Source organism: Vulpes vulpes, chromosome 15 (genome assembly GCF_048418805.1).
Source record: "Vulpes vulpes isolate BD-2025 chromosome 15, VulVul3, whole genome shotgun sequence".
Taxonomy (NCBI): Eukaryota; Metazoa; Chordata; class Mammalia; order Carnivora; family Canidae; genus Vulpes; species Vulpes vulpes.
In genome coordinates, this window is record NC_132794.1 from 93,826,243 (window position 1) to 93,846,036 (window position 19,794).

Consider the following 19,794-nt stretch of genomic DNA (forward strand, 5'->3'; position numbering starts at 1 on the left):
TCTCCCCAAACCCAGGGCTCCACCCAACTTACTTAACTTTGCTGTTGCACAGCAACAGCCCATCGCCACCAGGAAGTGAGGATCATTTCTTTTTTTTCAAACCTTTTATTTATTTATTTATTTTTAAAAGTAATCTCGGGCAGCCCCGGTGGCTCAGCGGTTAGCGCCGCCTTAGGCCCAGGGCGTGACCCTGAGGACCGACCCGGGATCGAGTCCCAAGTCAGGGTCCCTGCATGGAGCCTGCTTCTCTCTCTGCCTGTGTCTCTGCGTCTCTCATGAATAAGTAAATAAAATCTTAAAAAAAAAAAAAAAAGTGTTCGCGGCAGCAAAGGCTGGAGGTGCGCAGCCGCACGGGCCTGCTGGAAAGGTCTCTAACACGTCGGAGTCTCCACACGCCGCGTGACCGAGCGCGGCTCCTCCCGCCTCAGCAGAGCGGAGCCCTGAACGCCAGCCACAGGCGGCTCCGCGGCTTCTCCCCGCCGCGTGACACTGCGACGTTAGTGCGGCGAGCGAGGCCCGAGGGGCCGCGGGGCACGCCCGGGCTTCCTCCCTCACACACAAACACAAAGAAGCCGGGAGGGGAAGGCGAGGCCTGGAGCGACTGCGAAGGAAGCCGCCGCCCCGCCCCCCCCGGCATTCCCTCAGAAGCCGCCGCCCCTCCGCGCCTCCCTCCACATTCCCTCAGAAGCCGCCGCCCCTCCGCCCCTCCGCCCCCCCGCCCCCATTCCCTCAGAATCCGTCCGTCAGTAATTCAGAAACTCAGCCCGGCCCGCCCCCAACCCTGCGGGGGCTGGCGGCCGCGCGCGCACTGTGCCGCCGCGCTCCGGCGTTGGGCGGGGCAGAGCGCCGAGCGACTGTCGACCGGGCCAATCACACGTCTCTGCGGACCCCGCGTGACCCCGCCCCGCTTCCGCCTCCTCGCGGCGCTGGAGACCGCGCACGCGCAGTCCGGCCGCTCCGGGCGCTGAGGCCCGCGGCGCTGCGCGTCGGTCAATCGGGCCAATCGCGCGTCTCTTCCGCCTCCCCTGCGGCCCCGCCCCCCAGGGCAGCGCGCGTTTCCCGCGCTCTGGGAGGCGGAGGAGGGAGGTAGAGCGCGGGCCGGCGAGGGGATGGGAGTGTGAGGGGTGGGCTGCTGCGGGGGTCTGCGGTCGCGTCGAGCGGAGCTCCCTTTCTGCGGGCAGGGCACCTCCCAACCCTTCCTCTGACCTGGGGGCTCCCGAGGGCTAGTGTGGGTTTTCTGCTGTGGTGGAAGGAGGAGGAAAATCCCCCCCCAGAGTTGATGCCTTTGTTTGAGGAAACAGACTTCTGCTAACTCTCCTTTCCAGGGTCAGTTCGCTGCTCAAACGACACAGACGGGCGTACGGTTAGTTGTCTGCGCTCCTGTGCCTTGTTCCTCAGGCCCCCGTGGTCATTGGTTCTAGTCACACAGCTTTATAGGGTTCAAGGTACTGTGACAGTTCTGATGATTTTTTCGGGTCAGGATTTGAGTTTGTATTTCCTTATAAATTAAAGAATTCCTTAAGAATTCCAGAGTTAGGGGATCCCTGGGTGGCTCCGTGGTTTAGCGCCGCCTTCAGCCCAGGGCGTGATCCTGGGGACTCGGGATCGAGTCCCGCGTCGGGCTCCCTGCACGGGGCGGGGCCTGCTCCTCCCTCTGCCTGTGTCTCTCATGAATAAATAAAATCTCTAAAAAAAAAATGCCAGAGTTAATTCTCCCACCCCGTACACGACAGATTTGAGGATATTCTAATGTAGATAAAACAAGTGGAGAGCGTTCCTATAGGGAGATGCCCGCTCGTTTGTCCTGGTAGTCACCACGTGGACCCACACGGTCGTAGGTAGGAAGGTAAATGGGAAACTGCAAAACGAGCCAGAATGGACCACAACTAAGTGAAGCTGTTGCTGGCTTATTCGTGGAGGTGATATGTACAGCAGTAAAAAGTTCTTTTACAGAAACAGTATGTATTTACATTCTGATTGGTTATTTTTTGTTGTTATTTTTCAGTTTTGTAGAGGTAAGCCAAGATTCCGTTTTCAAGATGGAAAGCCCATCCGACCCAGCCGTGATTTCACCTAGCACTCCGCAGGCCTGTGCCAGTCCACCATCTCCCCGCCCAAGTAGTTCAAGAAAACAAGTATGCATATCCGAGTTCTTGCACGGGAGCTATTCTTTATTTCTAGGTATTGTGCCAGCAGTGGGTTTAATTCTACTGAAGACTGCTAACGTAATGTGTAGATCAATAAGTAGATATTTTATTAACTGTTAAATAATTTTAGGCCTTTCTCCTATGATAATGAGTTTGAACTACCCCCACCATTTTCATCTGGTATCAATTATGTTCATTTAGTTTCAGATCAAGTTACTACAAAATTCCAAATTGAGCAAGTTTGAATCTGCAGTATTCTGAAGGTCTTTGGTGGCAGGGATCTAGGTCTTTCCCTTAATTTGTAACTCTGAGGCACTCAGAAGTGTCAGGAGTGTGACAGTTGCTGAACAGATGTTTGGGATGACTGGGGTAAGAGTCTCAACACTGTTTTGGAAGGGTGCTGACTTTGCTAAAATAAAAAGAATAAAATTAATGGGGCTTGCAGGAATTGACATTTTGTGATGGTTACTTTAGATCCATGGAAAGAGAAAGCCATCTAGTGGTGTCAACTATAGAAATGTTAAGGTCTTTGTTTCTAGCAGATTTAGTTACACAAGAATGTTTTTCTTGATTACTATTTTGTGCTCCTTTTCAGCCGATGAGTGCAACACTTAGAGAACGACTAAGGAAAACTAGATTTTCATTTAATTCCTGTTATAGTGCGGTAAAACGTCTTAAAGTAGAGAATGAAGAAGACGATCAGACTTTGCCCGAGGAACCTTCAATAGAGGAAAACTGTTTGGATTCTCAAGAAAATTTTAAACACATAGACAGTCAATTCAAAGAAAGTACATGTTTGAAAAATACCTTCAAGAGTATCAGTGCTTGTGAATCTAAATCTCTTGATACTGAGTCACGCAGTGATCTCCAGAGTGACTTTGTGAATGAGGATCTTTCCAAACAAGGATTAAGTGAAGAAAGAGCAAAATTGGTGAAGCAGATTGAGGAGAAAGAAGATCTTCTTCGGAGGCTAAAACTGGTCAAAATGTATAGATCAAAGGTGAGAATAATTTCAGAACCACTTCTTATTTTTTAAAAAATAAATGATAGGAAGGTAATTTCAAAGAGAAAATAAGTTTATTTAAGCATAATAAACAATAAGCCAAATATCGAGAAAACTGTCTTCCACCAACTGTAACTCAAATGTAAGTCATAGATTTAGAGAAGAGGCCCCTAAACACCAGATTCAACTTTTAAAAAGTCCCAGCTGTCATTTAATATGCAGTTGAAGTTTTTCTAATTTCCAGCCTGTAGCAATATTAGTTTCAAATGAGAGAGACCGACCGAAAGTGTGACAGCTGCCAGTGAATGATTAAAAAAGCTACAAACAGGCCACAAAGTGTAATAATAAATATTTTTAGTAATAATCTTGTATTCTTCTAACTTATTAAAATGTTCCAGGTATTTTGTTTGATAAGACAAAGAAGTTAGATTTTAGATTTCAATCCAGATAGGTTGAATTAAATAGAGGTTGGGCACTTGGAAGAAGGTAACCTTTACTGACGGGGATCATTTATGTATATCTAGTGGCTCCTTCTTCCCCACCAATGTGGAATAAATGGTGGAATAGTTTATCTTATTTGCTGTCTTGAATTTTTAGGATTTTTCTAAATATAACAATTTGGGTTTTATGAGAGAATGAAATGAATATTGAATATTGAATGAAAATGAATATTGAAAAATATTAAGTTGAATATTTTTATATTACATTGAATATATTCATTTTTTAAAAGTACAGCTGTAATAGAAAAAGCATGTTTTAACCCATATTGTTGCTTCTGAACATAGTTTTGCCCTATTTTATGATTTGATTTGTCCCTGAGAGTAAGAATGGTCCAAAGCTTAGACCAAATAAAATAGCCATAGAACTCAATTTCTGGGTCATTGTAACCATTCCACTTAAAACCATCCTTTTTCCTGGGTAGAAGTCCCAATCCTGACCGTGTGTTACCCTTTAAACCTACTCATTAACAACTTTCATTAAATATGTTAAAATAGGATGCCTCGCTAGTTATTGACCGATTTTTTTTTTTTTTTTATTTCAGAATGACCTGTCTCAGTTACAGTTGTTAATACAGAAGTGGAGAAGCTGTAGCCAGCTGTTGCTTTATGAGTTGCAGTCAGCTATGTCTGAGGAAAACAAGAAACTCAGCCTTACTCAGTTGATAGACCACTGTGGGTTAGATGATAAACTGCTACACTACAACAGAAATGAAGAAGAATTTATGGGTGTTTAATTCATATTTTTTTTCTCTGGAATATTTTTGAGAATGACAAATTTACTTAATACATCTTAAAAGGAAGGTAGAAACCATTAGGGCTTAGAGAAAGGTGTCTTGATGAATGTCAATTTAGGGCACTCTGCAATGTAAAGCAAGTTCTAAAATGAAAATTTAGTATTTTGAATAAATTTGCCAGAGAAAACTTGACATTTAAAGAAATGTGAAAAAAAATTAAATCATGTTTGCAAAGTAATTGGGTCATTTCTGGAGGTCAATTTTAATACGTTTTGTTTATTGTGGTAAAAAAGTTTTAGAGTTTTATTTTAAATGTTAAAAATTAGTTCAGTCTGGTGAATGTCTAAACCTAAAGTTGTCTAAAAATGCTGGCCTGTCTCCTCTAAGTTTATGACCCTTGTTTCTATCCATTTACCCCACATTTCCATCTGAATGGTGTAGCAGGTAATTAAACTTATTTATATGTCCAAAAATTCTATTCTTCCCTGTCTCTTCAAATTTATTGTATTCATTTCATTTAGTGAAATGGCCATCTCTCTCTTAAAAACAACATATCCTCATCCCCCACATTAAGGCATACAAGGTCCTTCACATTCATCTACCTTTCTAGCTTCATCTGTTCATTTCATAGTGACTCCTCAGCCAGAAACACACCTTCATAGGGCTGCTTCTGCCTGCTGTATTATACACTGTTACCTGTCATTGTGGCTGCATACAGAAATATGACCCAAGCTGGCCCAGTGTGAGAATTGGAATTGTACTTAGGAAAAGAAAGCCCATCTCTTTTTGTGGCTGAAGGTGTTGTAGGTAAATTTGGAAACAGAAAAGCTGGTGTGTTAAGAAGGACAGTATGTGCCCTTACCAAGAAAAGCAGAGGTGATAGATGGAAAGAACTTTGTGGATCAGTGTCTTCCTGATTCTACCTGCCAGTCCTTCTGGAGGGCCTCCTCAGTTTCTGCTTTTGGACTCTTTTAAAGGGTAAACATCTTCACTTAGATTAAAAAAAAAAAAATCCTGAAAGAAAGTATTTCCCTACTAGTAGGAAAATAGTCATTACCCTGAGGGCCCTCCCCCTCCAAGTGTACCCTGTTTTTGGCCCAGTCCTGCCCCATATCTAACAAACCATTAATATTTGGCATAGCAGGAGACCTTAGGACCCTGTTCTTATATCTATTCTCATTGTTAGTGTCCATGCTGGTATTACCCTTCCCCTCTTGCCACACACACAAATTCTTACCTTCTAGACACTGCCATTGTCTTTGCGATGAAACCAAGAGGACTGACCCAGGCCTCAGATGGGCCTTCCCTGGCCCTGAGAGTCCCACATGGGTATCTCTAGGGATCTGTCCTGTTGTGAGCTTATCAGCCTCCATTGCTGCTTACTGCACAGCTAGAAGGTCTAAATGTGGGAGAGTTGAGAGCAGATGGGGACATAGTAATGGGCATTTTCAAGGCACTGGCTGGGTGCCAGGGGCTCTAGCAGATATTCTTGCAATAGGAGGTGGGTCATGGAACATGGATTAGACTTATGGGAGAGTTTGATGCCTATGAGGGACTCTATAATTTGTTGAATTTCACCTCTATTTAATGGGATACATTTATTTTAAAAAATCACAGTACTATATTTTTATTCATAAAAATGAAAAAATACTGTATTTTTATTCATAAAAACTTTATTCGCTTAGCAATTGCTTTGTGCCAGTTTAAAAAGTATGTTAACTCATTTGAGTTTTAAAATTATAGGCATCCCAATTTTAAAGACATCCCAAATTTAAGCTAAAGTAGTTATTTAAAAACTAAGTCGTTATTTAAAGCTGAAGTGGTAAACCCAGGATTTGAAACCAGCAACCCAGCAGGAGAGCCCTACTAAGTCCTATACTTAGAACTGTGCTATATTTGTCCCAATTAATTACGTTACTACTTGACAGCACAGGTAATTTAAAGAACTATAAAAATATAATTGCTGTTAGTTCACCAGAAGCTGAGAGGAATCAGTACCATAGACAATATCAAGAGTTGGGATGGATGACCCTGGTGCCCTTCCAATGCCAACCCCCAAAACCAGAAAATGTCTCTTGAATAGTGCTGCTAGTAGAATTTAGCTTGCAGGCAAGAGATTTCGGCTAACCTCCACTCTATCCATGCCTCAAAGCAAAAAGCTTGAATTGTCAGAACCACCCAGGGTAGCCACTAAGAAATAGAAATCACATATGCTGTTAAGATCTAGGAATCTACAGTGAAATTTGTGGCATTGACAATGAGCAAATGGAGCCAAATTAGGCAACAGATTAATCTGGGTCACTGGAATTTGTATCACCATAAAAAATGGAGAGGAAAAAAAGCCTAGTAGAACGATGTTTGAATCAGGACAGAGACCAACAGGACAGAGAACTTTGATGATCTCATAATAAGTACAAAGTACTTGTACCTTTCACACACTTTTCCACCGTTGGGTCCAGCCTCCCACCCCCACAATTACCTTAGAGATAATTCTGAAGCATCCAAGATGTAGGAAATGTTACCAATGGGCACTCCTCTGCTGAATCAGCCAAATTTAGTACTTAAGTCATTCTGGTACTAAGGAAGGCTATCATTAAAAATGATGTTGGGCGTACTATTTCTCTTACGATTCCTACCCAGTATTGATTATATAGGTAATCAGATACCGTAGTAACTGGTCCTCTAAATAGGAGCTTTTAAATCTCTTAAAGAGTTTTTTAAAAGATTTTTAAATTTATTTATTCATGATAGACAGAGAGAGAGAAAGGTAGAGACACAGGCAGAGGGAGAAGCAGGCTCCTGCTGGGAGCCCAATGCGGGACTCCATCCCGGGTCTCCAGGATCATGCCCTGGGCCAAAGGCAGGCGCTGAACCACGGAGCCACCCAGGGATCCCCTCTTAAAGATTTTTTTCTATAAATAGAAGGTTGTATGGGCTCTCTTGCTTTACCTACACCTGTGCACATTGGATATGGTGTTGCAGATTAATTTTAACATTTAATTGACAAATTTCAGAAGAATGAGACCATGACATGGAGATTATGGTAAACAATCCTAATGGTACCATCTTGGAATGCAGCAGTGGACAGGCTGTTGAAGGGTGAAGCAGGTTTCTGACGACTTAATCTCATTATTTAATTATCTATTACATCATCTATTACAATGAATATGCAATGTAGAAGACTATGTGCAGAAAAAAAATGTATTTTTCAAATGATTTAAGGCTTGGTAAAAGGAAATAGTTCACTTTATTCTCATTGCTAGAATTGGGAATAAACCTAAATGTTCTGAGAAATTTTTTCTGATTATAGAAGAAATGTTTTCTGAAGAAAACTTGGGAAATAGAGAAAAATGTAAAAATTTTCCATTAACTCTTAAGTTTTCTGGTAATTTTATAAAACTAGAAATGCCAGGAGTGGCTAAGAATCTTTTGTTTTTATGAATAACATCAAGACTAATGAGAAAATGAGTAAAATACATTTTGAATATTTTCAGTTCACTTGTGAATGAAAACAATTCATGATATTTTACACATTCATGCAAGACAAACATTTTTATAATGATTAAAGTTAAATAATTTGCTATTAAAAATGCAACTAAGAAGCTCTACTTAAATTTCCTGATATGGGAGAAAAATATCATTTTAATGAAATGAAATTATTTTTTAAATCATTGGTTGTCTTATGTGTTCCACCAGCGTTTTTACATTTGAACAAGAGCAGGAAATGTTTTCATCCTTAATCGTTCAAGTTCAGTCTGCAGTATTAAAATTTGTTCAGCTTGTTGTTTTGCAATATTTGTTAACTTTTGTTGTTCCATCATGTTTTCATATCGTTCTTTGGCAATCTTTTCACAAGTCAGTTTAGACCCTACCCCAAAAATGAAGAAGAGAATTAGTTGGATTACTATCTAAGGCATTCAAATATAGAAACAGCACTCGGAATCAGTTAAACATGTGGAAGAAATGCTGGTAGCTTTGTAACTACTGACCAGATTTCAGGAATGGTAGTAACTTTTAAAGAAACCTACAGTTGAGTGAAGAAAAAAAAATTCTTACCCACTGCATTACAGATCTCTTTCCTTTCGGAGACAGCAACCAGCTCTTCTCGTAAATTGCAGCTTAGAGTATAATTTGCTATATCTTTTTGATTGCTGTACCTTCCCAGTTTTTTTAGTAGTTTTTTGCAGTTTTCCACATTCTTTTTGTGGGTCTGAAATTTTTGTTTCCATGACACCCCAAAAAATAATTTTGAAAGAAAAGTATTTTATAAAGACACTATTTTTAAAATTTAAATTCATTATCATCAAGATATCATTTTATCACCATATCCCTACTGCCTAACATAATGCCTGCACACAGTAAATAAATTATTTAAAAGTAGCATATTTTAATACCAGAATTTTAGAATTTTAAGAAAATTTAGAATTTTTTAGAATATTAAAAAAAACACATAAAGCCTTGAGATTACTTCTTTTCCATCTTATATATGCTATACAAATCTACACTGAGCATTTGTTAAGCAGTTATGAGAAAACAAAGGCATTACAACGCCAAGGAAAGACCATCAACATTCTGTTACATAAATCACAACTTAATGTGAAACTGGGAATTCACATACACTTAGATATCTCCCAAGGGGTTAATTCTAGTATTAAAATAAGTGCTTCAGTCTACCACACTTTTTATGGTTGCAAAGACACCATTCAGGGGCCATAATTAGATCATGAATGTCAAAAAAGGACCATGATTTTATTAAGCTGTGTTTGAATTCATTATTTGGAACACTATTACTTTGTTTAAATAATTCACAACTGTTGGGATTATAATGATCAATAACTTTGAGACCTACCTTCTCTAAAACAGCAATGGTTTGCTCCATTATTCCAATCTGAATGGCAATCAGAGTCTCATAGTTTGGTTCATTTAGGTACTTGGAGAAGAAAAAAACCCCAAAATATGTAAGAATATTTTTCTCTATTCTTTCTTTTTTTTTAAATTTTTTTAAATCTTTTTATTTTTCTCTATTCTTTCAATAGGTAACTTTATAAAGCAGTCTTAGTTTTGAAAGTTACCAATTTCATAAAAGTTATCTAAGATTGATTTGACTTTTGTGCCATAATATTTACTTATATTTGGCTATTGATAATTTACCTGTATATTAATAATTACAAATGCCTAGAGTTTATTTTCTCCTTTATTCAACTCACCAAATACTGTCTATCTAATTTGAGTCATTAATTAAGAATGTTCCAGTTAAAGGTACTAAGGAAGATACAGAGATAGATAATATGACTATAGCTTTCAAAAAAAAATGTAGACATGACTAGTTGCCAGAAAATGTGTAAAGTGACATGTAAACTCAAAGGTGGTTTGAGAAAGAATGTACTGGAGAAACCCAAAAGCTTTTTAGAGCAGGTAGCATTTAACTAGACTTTGAAAAATAGATTTGGGATGTGAAAAAAAATAAGGAAAGATATTTCAAGTTAAAAAACTAATAATGAGCAAAGGCACAGAGTAAAATCCTAGAAAATATTAATGTTTGGTTTGATAATACTGATGTATATGAGGAACAGTGGGAATGAATTTGAAAAGTTAGGCTGAAGGGTGCAGAACACCCACCTAAAAATTTCATAATTTATTTGCCAGGTAAGAAGTTGCAGTTTAAAATGTTTTAGGAGAGTAGTAATGTTATTAGAACTGAACAGCAATATTAATCTGACAGTAACATATAGTATAGATTGGATAAGAGAAAGCCCAAAGGTCAAGAGACCAGCTAGGAGATTTTTTTTTTAAGTTTATTTTTTTGAGTAATCTCTACACCCAACATGGGGCTTGAAATCCCTGCGGATCAAGAGTTGCATGCTATTCCAACTGAGCCAGCCAGGTGTCCCCCAGTTAGATCATTATACAAAAGTCTAAATCATGGAAAAGAAAAACTGAGCCAGGCTAATGGCAGTGGAGATAAAGAATAAATAGGTAAACTAGGCAAGACTTGAAAGACAGGGGAGAGGGAAATCAAAGATGACTGCAACTATAAGCCTGAGTAAGTGGTTGAAAACAGAAATGAGCACATTAAGAAGGGTTGCTGTTGAGAGGTAGGAATGTCAAAATAGAGCTGGAGGGAGATCAGGAATAGAGAACTTGGATCGGTCTTTTAGAAGTGGTCACTGAAGTTAGAAAAATCGAGATTATCAAAGGAGAGGGCATAGAAGGAAGCAGAGCTAAAGGCAGGATTGTAAAGAATATATATATTTAAAATTTAGAGGGTGCCTGCAGAGCACAGCTGGTTGAGTGTCTGTTTCTGCTCAGGTTGTGATCTCTGGGTTATGAGATGGAACTCTGCATGGGGCTTCCCGCTCAGCTCCGAGTCTGCTTGAGATTCTCTCTCACTCTGACCCTCCCACTTGTGCTCTCTGTCTCTAAAATAAATCAATCTTAAAAAAAAAAAAGAATTAGAAGCAAAAGAGAATTAAGTAAAAGAGGCAGAGTGTCCTGACATGCAAGAAAAATAGAAGAAAATAGAGTTGAAAACAGCCAGAGGAATGAGCAGTTAAGATGGTCAAATTGCTACTGACAGTTGAGGGATAGTGATAACTGGGGAACAGACCCCTGGATCTGACAATTAGGAAATCCTTGGAAGACAGAAGAATTCATAGACATATCCATGAAAAACAACTGGCTTAGAATGTGCTTAATATTACAGAGGCATCTTAGTAGATACTGTTTGAATGAATGAATACATTAGTGAATGAAATTAAAATTATATGGTGGGGCAGGGAGAACTTACCTTTTGACGATCTCTTGAAAAAAATAGCATCTGAATATCCCAAGCCTTCTGATTTAGATCTTCCATTTCCATCTCCATTTTCTTATGTTCCCACTCAATCTGAAATATTCCTTTGTGGACATCTTTACTTTCCATCATGCTAGCAACTTTCTTTTGTCCTTGAGTCTTGAAAAAAAGTACATCTTGATATTCATAGGACTCTGCATACAGAATATCTGAAGCTGAATGCTATTCTTAGAAAACATTGGATCACAGAGGTAATTCCATAATCTTTTTAAAAATTATTTTTATTTAGGTTTTTGAGAGTAAAAGCACATGTGTGAGTTGCAGGAGCAGAGGGAGAGGGAGAGAGAGAGAATCTTAAGCAGGCTTCATGGCCAGCATGGAGCCCCATGCAAGGCTTGATTTCACAACCTGAGTTGAAATTAAGAGTCAGATGTTTAACTGACTGGCCACCCAGGCACTCTTATATCTTCTTTTAAAAAATGTAGCAGATATTTAAAAAATGACTGATCACTAAAAAGCTGATAGGTACTAAACAGAAAGGATTATCAAATACATTTGAATGGCATAGCTAATTTACTTTAATATGTCAATTATAAGGCAGGAACTCCTTTTGCCATCATCAATCTACCAGTCTGTATGCATTTGTACCCTGACTCTGCTCTATTTCCTGACACTATCAACAAAGGATTGATTGTAGGGATGCCTGGGTGGCTCAGTGGTTGAGCATCTGCCTTCAACTCAGGGTGTGGTCCTGGGGTCCTGGGATTGAGTCCTGCATCAGGATCCCTGCGGGGAGGGAGATTGCTTCTCCCTTTGCCTGTGTCTTTGCCCCCCTCTCTCCGTGTCTCTCATGAATAATAAAATCTTAAAAAAAGAAAAAAACCCATGAAGGATTGTAGTTTAATGCTGCTAGGCACAATGCTATCAGGTTTGTAGCTAGTGGAAAAGCAAAAAAATAAAAAAATAAAAAAAATAAAATTGAGTGAGTTAAATACATTTAAACACCTAGATATTTTGCACTTACTTCAAATTGCCTACATAAAGTTGAGGAATATTTTCATGAAGTTCTCCCAGACTGCTAATACTGAAACTCTAATGTCTCTAAAATAAATTTGTGTAAGAGTTCCATCAGTTAACATTTTACCTTTCCTCTCTTCCTCAAAAGCTTAGCTTTTTGTAGTTCATGCCACTATATTATACCATACCACCTACTATTCTTTTTAAAAATTATTTTTATCTTCTGATCACAGCTTTGCCTCTCAATTCCTTGAATTTCTCACTTTCAATGATCCCTTCTCCATCTAAAGACACCCAACTCCCACAATCATACCCTTGATCTTGTATATACCAGCTTCAAAATTTTAAGTTCAAGTATTTCTCTAGGGTAGCATTCCTCAAATATTGGAGATATTGCCCTACTATAGGAAATTAAGATTATGTTTGCAGAAATTTTTGGCTGATACAACTGGAGGGAAGTATTGCTACTGGCATCTAGAGGGTAGATGCCAGGGATGCTACTCAATAGTGCCAAGGTTAAAAAACACTGTTGTAGAGCTACCACATCTCCTTTCTGCTCTCCTTTGGTCAACTTTTTGACCTATTGCCCAAACTTTCCACTGTTCTTATCAAGTAACTGACATAGTGCACTAGTTCCTTATCGTTGGAGCCATTTCTCTCATGATTTTCAAGTTTCCTCTCTCACTGGCAACTCCTTCTCAGTTTTGCTACTGACTTCTTCTCTGCTATATCTATCAGAATTGGACTTTGGGCATTGGCCAACGTCCCATTCCTAGATGGTCTCAAGCATTCTCATGGCTTAAATTATGCATATGTAAATATCCATATGTGATAATTCATATGTATTTATTTGTATGTGATCTATATATAGAGTACTTCTAAGTTTATATCTCAGTTCTAAATTGTGTCCAGTTGATATTTCCATTGGAATGGGTCTTTAAAAAATTTGTTGATTTGAGAGAGAGAGAGAGAGTATGTGCATGCTGGGGTCGGGGGTCGGGGTAGCAGAGGAAGAGAGTAAGAGAGAATCTCCAGCAGACTCCCTTCTGAGTGAGGAGCCAGATGCAGAGCTTGATCCCATGACCCTGAGATCATGACCTGAGCTGAAATCAAGAGTCAAATGCTCAAGCCACCCAGATGACCCTCCACTGGAATGTTTTATGTGTATCTCAAATTAACAAAGGCCCAAACTCTTTGTTTTATGTCCCAGCCCAAAACTACATGTTCTGTCTTTCTCATATCAGTTAATGACAGTATCATCTACTCAGTTGCTCAAAAGCCAACATTTTTGGGATTTTTTTTAAAGATTTTATTTATTCATAGAGACAGAGAGAGAAAGAGAGAGGCAGAGGGAGAAGCAGGCTCCATGCAGGGAGCCCGATGGGGGACTCAATCCCGGGTCTCCAGGATCACACCCCAGGCCGCAGGTGGTGCCAAACCGCTGTGCCACCAGGGCTGCCCAACGTTTTAGGATTAATTCTTGATCTTTCTCTTTACCATTCACATTGTATCCATCAGCAGTTTTGATAATGATTTTTGCACCTACACTAACAACAAAATATGAAGGAGAATTTAAGATATTCTGAGAAAATAAAGCTGATGGAGTTCTTCATTAGTAGACCTCTTGTATCAGAAATCTAAAGGGAGTCCTTCAACCTGAAATTAAAAGGCACTAGACAGTAACTCAAAGTCATAAGAAGAAATTTTAAAAAATTAAATTAAAAATGCAACTACATAGGTAGATATAAAGTCAATACTATTGTATTTTTGGTTTGTAAGTACTCTTTTTTCCTGTATGATATAAAGGAAAAAATGCACAAAACATTAGTTATAAATCTATGTTAATGGACACATAATGCATAAAGATGTTATTTGTGACAGTAACAGAAAAGGTGAGGGACAGAATTGTACTGGAGTAGAGTTTTATATACTAGTGAAACTAAGTTGGTGCTAATTTGAATTGGTTTGTTATAAAACTAAACTGTCGGGCAGCCCCAGTGGTGCAGCGGTTTAGTGCCGCCTGCAGCCTGGGGTGTGATCCTGGAGACCCGGGATCCAGTTCCACATCAGCCTGCTTCTCCCTCCGCCTGTGTCTCTGCCTCTCTCTTCGCTCTCTCTGAATGAATGAATAAATAAATCTTAAAAAAACAAAAAACAAAAACCCCCTAAACTGTCAGTTGTAATCCCCATGGTAACCACTAAGAAAACAACTAAAATGTATACAGCAAAGTAAAAGACAAAGGGATCAAAATGGTACTCTGCAAAAATATCAACTATATACAAAAGAAGGCAATAATGGAGGGATTGAGGAACCAGAAAATATGATAGAAAACAAATAACAAAATAGTAAAGTCCTTTTTGTTTTTACTAGCAATTACTTTAAATGTAAGTGGATTAAACTCTATAATTAAAAGGTAGAGAGAGGCACAATCAATTTAAAAAATGATCCAATGATACCCTGTCTACAAGAGACCTGGAGATACAATGACACAAATAGCTTGAAAGAGATAGGCACAATCAATTAAAAAATGATCCAATAATACTCTGTCCAGAAGAGAACTTGAGATTCAGTGACACAAATAGGTTGAAAATGAAAGGATGGAAAGATATCATCTGGGCAAATTGTAATCAAAAGATTACAGCTGGGGTGCCTATACTAATATCAGACAAGCACATTATTTTCTGATAAGAGGCTAATGCTCTAGGAAGATATAGCAATTATAAACACATATATTTTAAGAAGAGAGCCCCAAAATATATGAAGCAAAAGCCAATATAATTGAAGAACTAGTTCCATAATAGAATTAGAGATTTCACCATCCCACTTTCAATAATGGATAGAACAAGTATATAGAAGATCAATAAGGGAATAGAGGATTTGAACACTATAAACTAATTAGACCTAAGAGACATATACAGAACACCACACTCAATAATAGCAGAATACACATTCTTTGAAAGTGCAAATGGAACATTCTCAAGTATAGACCATATGTTAGGTCATAAAATGAATCCTAATAGATTTTAGAAGAAATCTAGAAATTTTTGAAATAAGACAAAACATCTGTTCTGACCACAAGGGAATGGAACTAGAAATCAATAATAGAAGGAAAAGTGGAATATTCACAAATACATAGAAATTAAATAACACATTTTAAAATATAATAGGTCAAAGAAGAAATAACAGGGGATACTAGAAAATACTACAACATGAATGAAAGTGAAAACATAACATGCCAAAACTTATGAGATGCATCTAAAGCAGTATTGAGAGGGAAATTTATAGCTGTAAGCATATATGTTAAAAAAGGAGAATGATCTCAAATCAATAATCTAACTTTATACATTATAAGATTATTAAAAGAAGACCAAATTTAACTCAAAGCCATTAGAAGGAAATAGGAAGATTAGAAGAGATAAATGAAATAGAAAGCAGGAGATCAGAGAGAATAAATGAAACCAAAATCTTTTAAATCAAAATTGACGAACCTTTAGCTAGAATAAGGAAAAGGAGAAAAGACTCAATGTGCTAAAATCAGAAATGAAATTAAGGACATTGCTACTAACCTTACAAAATTCAATAAGAATATAAGAAAATACTGTGAACAATTGTATGCCAACAAATTAGATAAACCTAAATGAAATTGAAAAAGTCTAGAAACACACAAACTATAAAATCTGACTCAAAGAGTAACAGAAAAATCTGAATAAACTATACTAACTAAAGACAGAAACAGAATTTAAGAACCTCCCAACAAAATAAAAAGCCCAAGACCAGAAGACTCCATTGGTGAATTCTACCAAATATTCCAAGAAGAATTAATACCAATTCTTCTCAAACTCCTTGTAAAAATAGAAGAGGAGGGAAATACTTCCAAACTCATTTTACAAGACCAGCATTACTCCACAAGAAAAGAAAATTACAGGCCCATATCCCTGATGAACATAGATGCAGAAGTCCTCAATAAAATATTAGCAAACCGAAGCCAGCAGTATGTTAAAAGGACTGTATACACATACACACACTCCTAGATATATGCTCAAATTGCTGAAAACTAAGATAAAGAGAAAATCTCAAAGGCAGACATATTACACTAAAAGGAACAAAGAGGGCAGCCCCGGTGGCACAGCGGTTTAGCGCTGCCTGTAGCCCGGGGTGTGATCCTGGAGACCCAGGATTGAGTCCCACGTCGGGTTTCCTGCATGGAGCCTGCTTCTCCCTCTGCCTGTGTCTCTGCCTCTCTCTTTGCTCTCTCTGAATGAATAAATAAATAAATCTTTTAAAAAAAAAGGAACAAAGATTTAAAAGTAGACAGTAGACTGCTTGTTAGAAACTCTGTAAGTCAGAAGAAAATGAACACCTTTAAAGTGAAAGGGATGAAAGAAGAGGAAAAACCCTGCCAATCCAGGGAACCTGGCAAACAATCAACAATGAAGGTGAATCAAAGACAATTTCAGATAAAGATAAACTTAAAAGAATTCATTACAGGCAGACTTGTAATTCAGTTAAATGTTCTTTAAGCAGAAGATTACAGTACAAAACACACCATTTAATCCACACAAAGAAAGATCTCTTGACATAGTAAAAATGGAAGGAAATAGAAAACGCTTTTTTCTTATTTTTCATCACTCTAAATGATAATTATTCTAAAGCAAAAATGATGGCAATGTTTTGTGGGCGTAGAGCGTTTGCATAAAGTAAAATATATGACATTAGTATGTAATTCCCACATAGTAAAAAATCTCCAAATATTTGGAAATTAAATAACACACTTCTAAATAGCCCATGAATCAAAAAAGAAGTTACATGGGAAATTAGAAAATATTTTAAATGGAAAGAAAATGAAAACACAAAATGTCAAAATTTGCAAAATACAGCTAAAATGGTGCTTAGAGAGAAATTTATAACATTAAATGCTTATATTAGAAAATAAGCAAGGTCTGAAATCAATGATATAATCTTATCTAAAATTAGGTAAGTAGACTGAGCTTAACAAAATGATGGCATATTAGATTGAACATTTAACTTTGTAGTTCTGAACTTTTTATACCTTAGAATCATCTGGGAGCTTTAAAAAATACTATGCCTAGGGGTGGGGCCTGGACACATTCGTAAAGTTCTTTAGGTGATTCTAATATACAGCCAGGGTTAGGAATCACTGATTTAACTGAATGAAACTTATTTATCACAGAAATGGGAGAATAATGAACAAATTTGGTACAGCAGGTAGCATGTTGGCTTTCTTCTCCTTTAAAAATGATAATTACCCGAATCACAGAATTCAAGTCTTCAATTATGCTCTTGTTGATGAGAATAGCATCAGGATACTCTAGTAATAACTGAAAATTTTCCAGCTCCACTTGTCCTTGTTTAAGGAGAATCTGGATTGTCAAATTCAACTGGAATCTCACTTTCTCCTCCTGCAATCTACATTGAAAAGACTTCAAAGTAAGTAGTTGTAATATATTTCAAATTTGACTTATTATCTGAGAACATAAAATTCAAACTTAATTTTCAACTTAAATTTCAAACTTAAGCTGAAGGAAAACCTACTGGAGATTAATGCAGAACATCTTTTCCTGATGATGAGCTTTCTTGGAGGTCTCTATGATACCTCCTCTTGTTGCTATGAATAACACTTGGGCTGCTCAAAGAATGGTATGGGCAAAAATACATTAGTAAAGTTTTTGCTTTATGATTAAGAAAATATTCATATAATTTTGGTTGCAAGTGGAAAAAAATTGAGATGCTACCAAATATCATATTTATTAAAGTTCTGACTTTATGTATTGACTTCTGATATTTTATTAACAATGTTTAACCTGCATGCTACTTCTATGTATTTCTTGCTAAGTCCCATTCCTCCTTATAGTCTAGATCTGAGGATGATGTATAATGATGAATTTGGGAGCATCAGAGAAGCATTTATCAAAGTGGTTGCAAATATGGAAGAAATGAAGCAAGGACTTACAGCAGTATCCCAATCACTCAGCAAAATACAACAAGCTCTCTTAAAGAAAAAAATATTAGCTGGTTCGTTGTCTACATGGGAACTTATTGGATGTCTGCTTAGTCTTCCACAGCGTTTTCCTGTGTGCCTTGAGCCCCAAAGTGCTGACTAGCAGGAAGAAGGTCTTTGTATTTTTATGGGGAAGGAGCAGGTTAAAAATAGTAAGATTTTCCCAACACTTGCCTGTTTCGAATAAGAGCAATGGAACCCATAGGTAAGTTCCATTCTGAAGTAAGGTCTTCTGTAACAAAATGCACTTTTTCAAATAGAATTTATAAAGCTCAGCAAGAGAGACCAGCCCATACCAGCTGTAAACCAGCAAGTAGGCTTTCTGCCCCATGACAACACAATCTAACTTAGTCCTAGACTTAGTCCTTAGACTCTGTGTGAATGTACATGAACGAAAGTTTCAAATTACACCGTGAGTTCATGGAGCACTTTTTCAATTTCCTGTTGCAACTTCTCATCATCTTCTGTTCTCCTCTGGAGGAAAGCCATCATTTCCATTAAGCCAGCCGCTTTCTGCTTTACCTAAATAGGGAACCAAACCACAAACATCTCAGAGCATATGGGGCTATAGAAATAAAAGCAAACTAATTTTAAAGAACTTTAGAAAGCATACATGTCTTAACTTAGATACAAAGCTTTAACAAGCCCATTTTTCTAGGAGATTAATACGAATTTAAATCCCTGCCATTATGTAATATAAGATACCTAAAACTTACATGGCACATTCCATGAATAATTTGAAAAATATTATATTTGCTTCTCACTAAAAAACAAATATGCAAGAAACTGTAATTTTCCTTATATCTTATCTTAAAATTTGTTCTTGTCATCTTAGATAAAATGATAAAATCATAGATTCCTCAGCAAAAATATGCCATGCTGATGCTTGTGGCACTGGATTTAGGGAATTTTGGGGAGAGGAGGCAAAGGGTGGTCAAGAAATAGCAAGAAGAAGGAATATTTTCCCAATTAATACATTCTCAAATTATTACCTTTGCCACATTAAAAAAAGTATTCTAGCAAATGTTAAAGTAGGTTCTAGTGAAATATAATTCTAATCTATGCTAAAAGGGATGGGGACAACTCAAGACCAGGGCAGGGAGAAGGAAAGTTGTATCTACAATAGTGCTGCCCAAGAGAAATACATGAGCCATAAATGCGAGCCATGTATTTAATTTTCAATTTTGCTAAAAAAAAAAAAAAAAAAATTTCAATTTTGCTGAAGCCACATTATAAAAAGTGAAAGGAAATGGTGAAATTAATTTCACTAATATATTTTATTTGATACAATATATCCCAAACATTATGACTTCAACTGTAATGAATATAAAAAATATTGAGACATTTTCCATTCCTTTTTCATACTAAGACTGCTAAATCCATATATATTTTCTACTTATAACGTGTCTTAATATGGCCACATTATTTCAAGTAAACAGAAACCACATGTGCCAAGGGGTCACCATTTTGGACAGCATGGACCTATAAGTATAGACCTATACTTAGCCCTCAATACCTCTAAGGTTAATATTTTATCTCATCATTTTACTAATATTACTAACTACTATCCTAGCAGGAAA

The 19,794-nt window shown here is 37.6% G+C and overlaps 2 protein-coding genes across 7 annotated transcripts in view; one reads left to right on the plus strand and one right to left on the minus strand.

Annotated features, from left to right (window-relative positions):
- The first annotated feature begins 959 nt into the window (after positions 1-959).
- SFR1 (SWI5 dependent homologous recombination repair protein 1) lies at positions 960-4,857 on the plus strand. Of its 5 annotated transcripts, none has more exons than XM_025993318.2 (5): positions 960-1,086; positions 1,326-1,445; positions 2,006-2,181; positions 2,743-3,147; positions 4,193-4,857. In XM_025993318.2, exons 4-5 carry the CDS (start codon positions 2,746-2,748, stop codon positions 4,382-4,384), a joined length of 594 nt encoding a protein of 197 aa, XP_025849103.1. In that variant the 5' UTR covers positions 960-1,086; positions 1,326-1,445; positions 2,006-2,181; positions 2,743-2,745; the 3' UTR covers positions 4,385-4,857. The 5 variants fall into 5 exon arrangements, with proteins under 5 accessions (XP_025849103.1, XP_025849092.1, XP_072596043.1 ...); XM_025993307.2 differs by having other exon boundaries at positions 967-1,086; positions 2,006-2,135; XM_072739942.1 differs by having other exon boundaries at positions 978-1,086; positions 1,326-1,363; positions 2,006-2,135.
- Positions 4,858-6,039: 1,182 nt separating this feature from the next.
- CFAP43 (cilia and flagella associated protein 43) overlaps positions 6,040-19,794 on the minus strand; it is a 113,945-nt gene continuing 100,190 nt past the window's right edge. For both annotated transcript variants that reach the window (XM_025993333.2, XM_072739941.1), the window contains 6 exons: positions 18,624-18,736; positions 17,463-17,622; positions 11,172-11,336; positions 9,234-9,314; positions 8,441-8,594; positions 6,040-8,252 (listed from right to left, as the gene is read on the minus strand). In XM_025993333.2, the coding sequence (XP_025849118.2) occupies positions 8,086-8,252; positions 8,441-8,594; positions 9,234-9,314; positions 11,172-11,336; positions 17,463-17,622; positions 18,624-18,736 (840 nt within the window). In that variant the 3' untranslated portion in view covers positions 6,040-8,085. The remainder of the gene's footprint in view (positions 8,253-8,440; positions 8,595-9,233; positions 9,315-11,171; positions 11,337-17,462; positions 17,623-18,623; positions 18,737-19,794) is intronic.

Excerpts from the sequence above, each read along its gene's own strand:
- SFR1 (XM_025993307.2), top strand. The coding sequence starts at position 2,040 with ATGGAAAGCCCATCCGACCCAGCCGTGATTTCACCTAGCACTCCGCAG. Across the intron at positions 2,136-2,742 it reads CAAGTAGTTCAAGAAAACAA|CCGATGAGTGCAACACTTAG; the intron begins GTATGCATATCC and ends GCTCCTTTTCAG. Across the intron at positions 3,148-4,192 it reads TCAAAATGTATAGATCAAAG|AATGACCTGTCTCAGTTACA; the intron begins GTGAGAATAATT and ends TTTTTATTTCAG.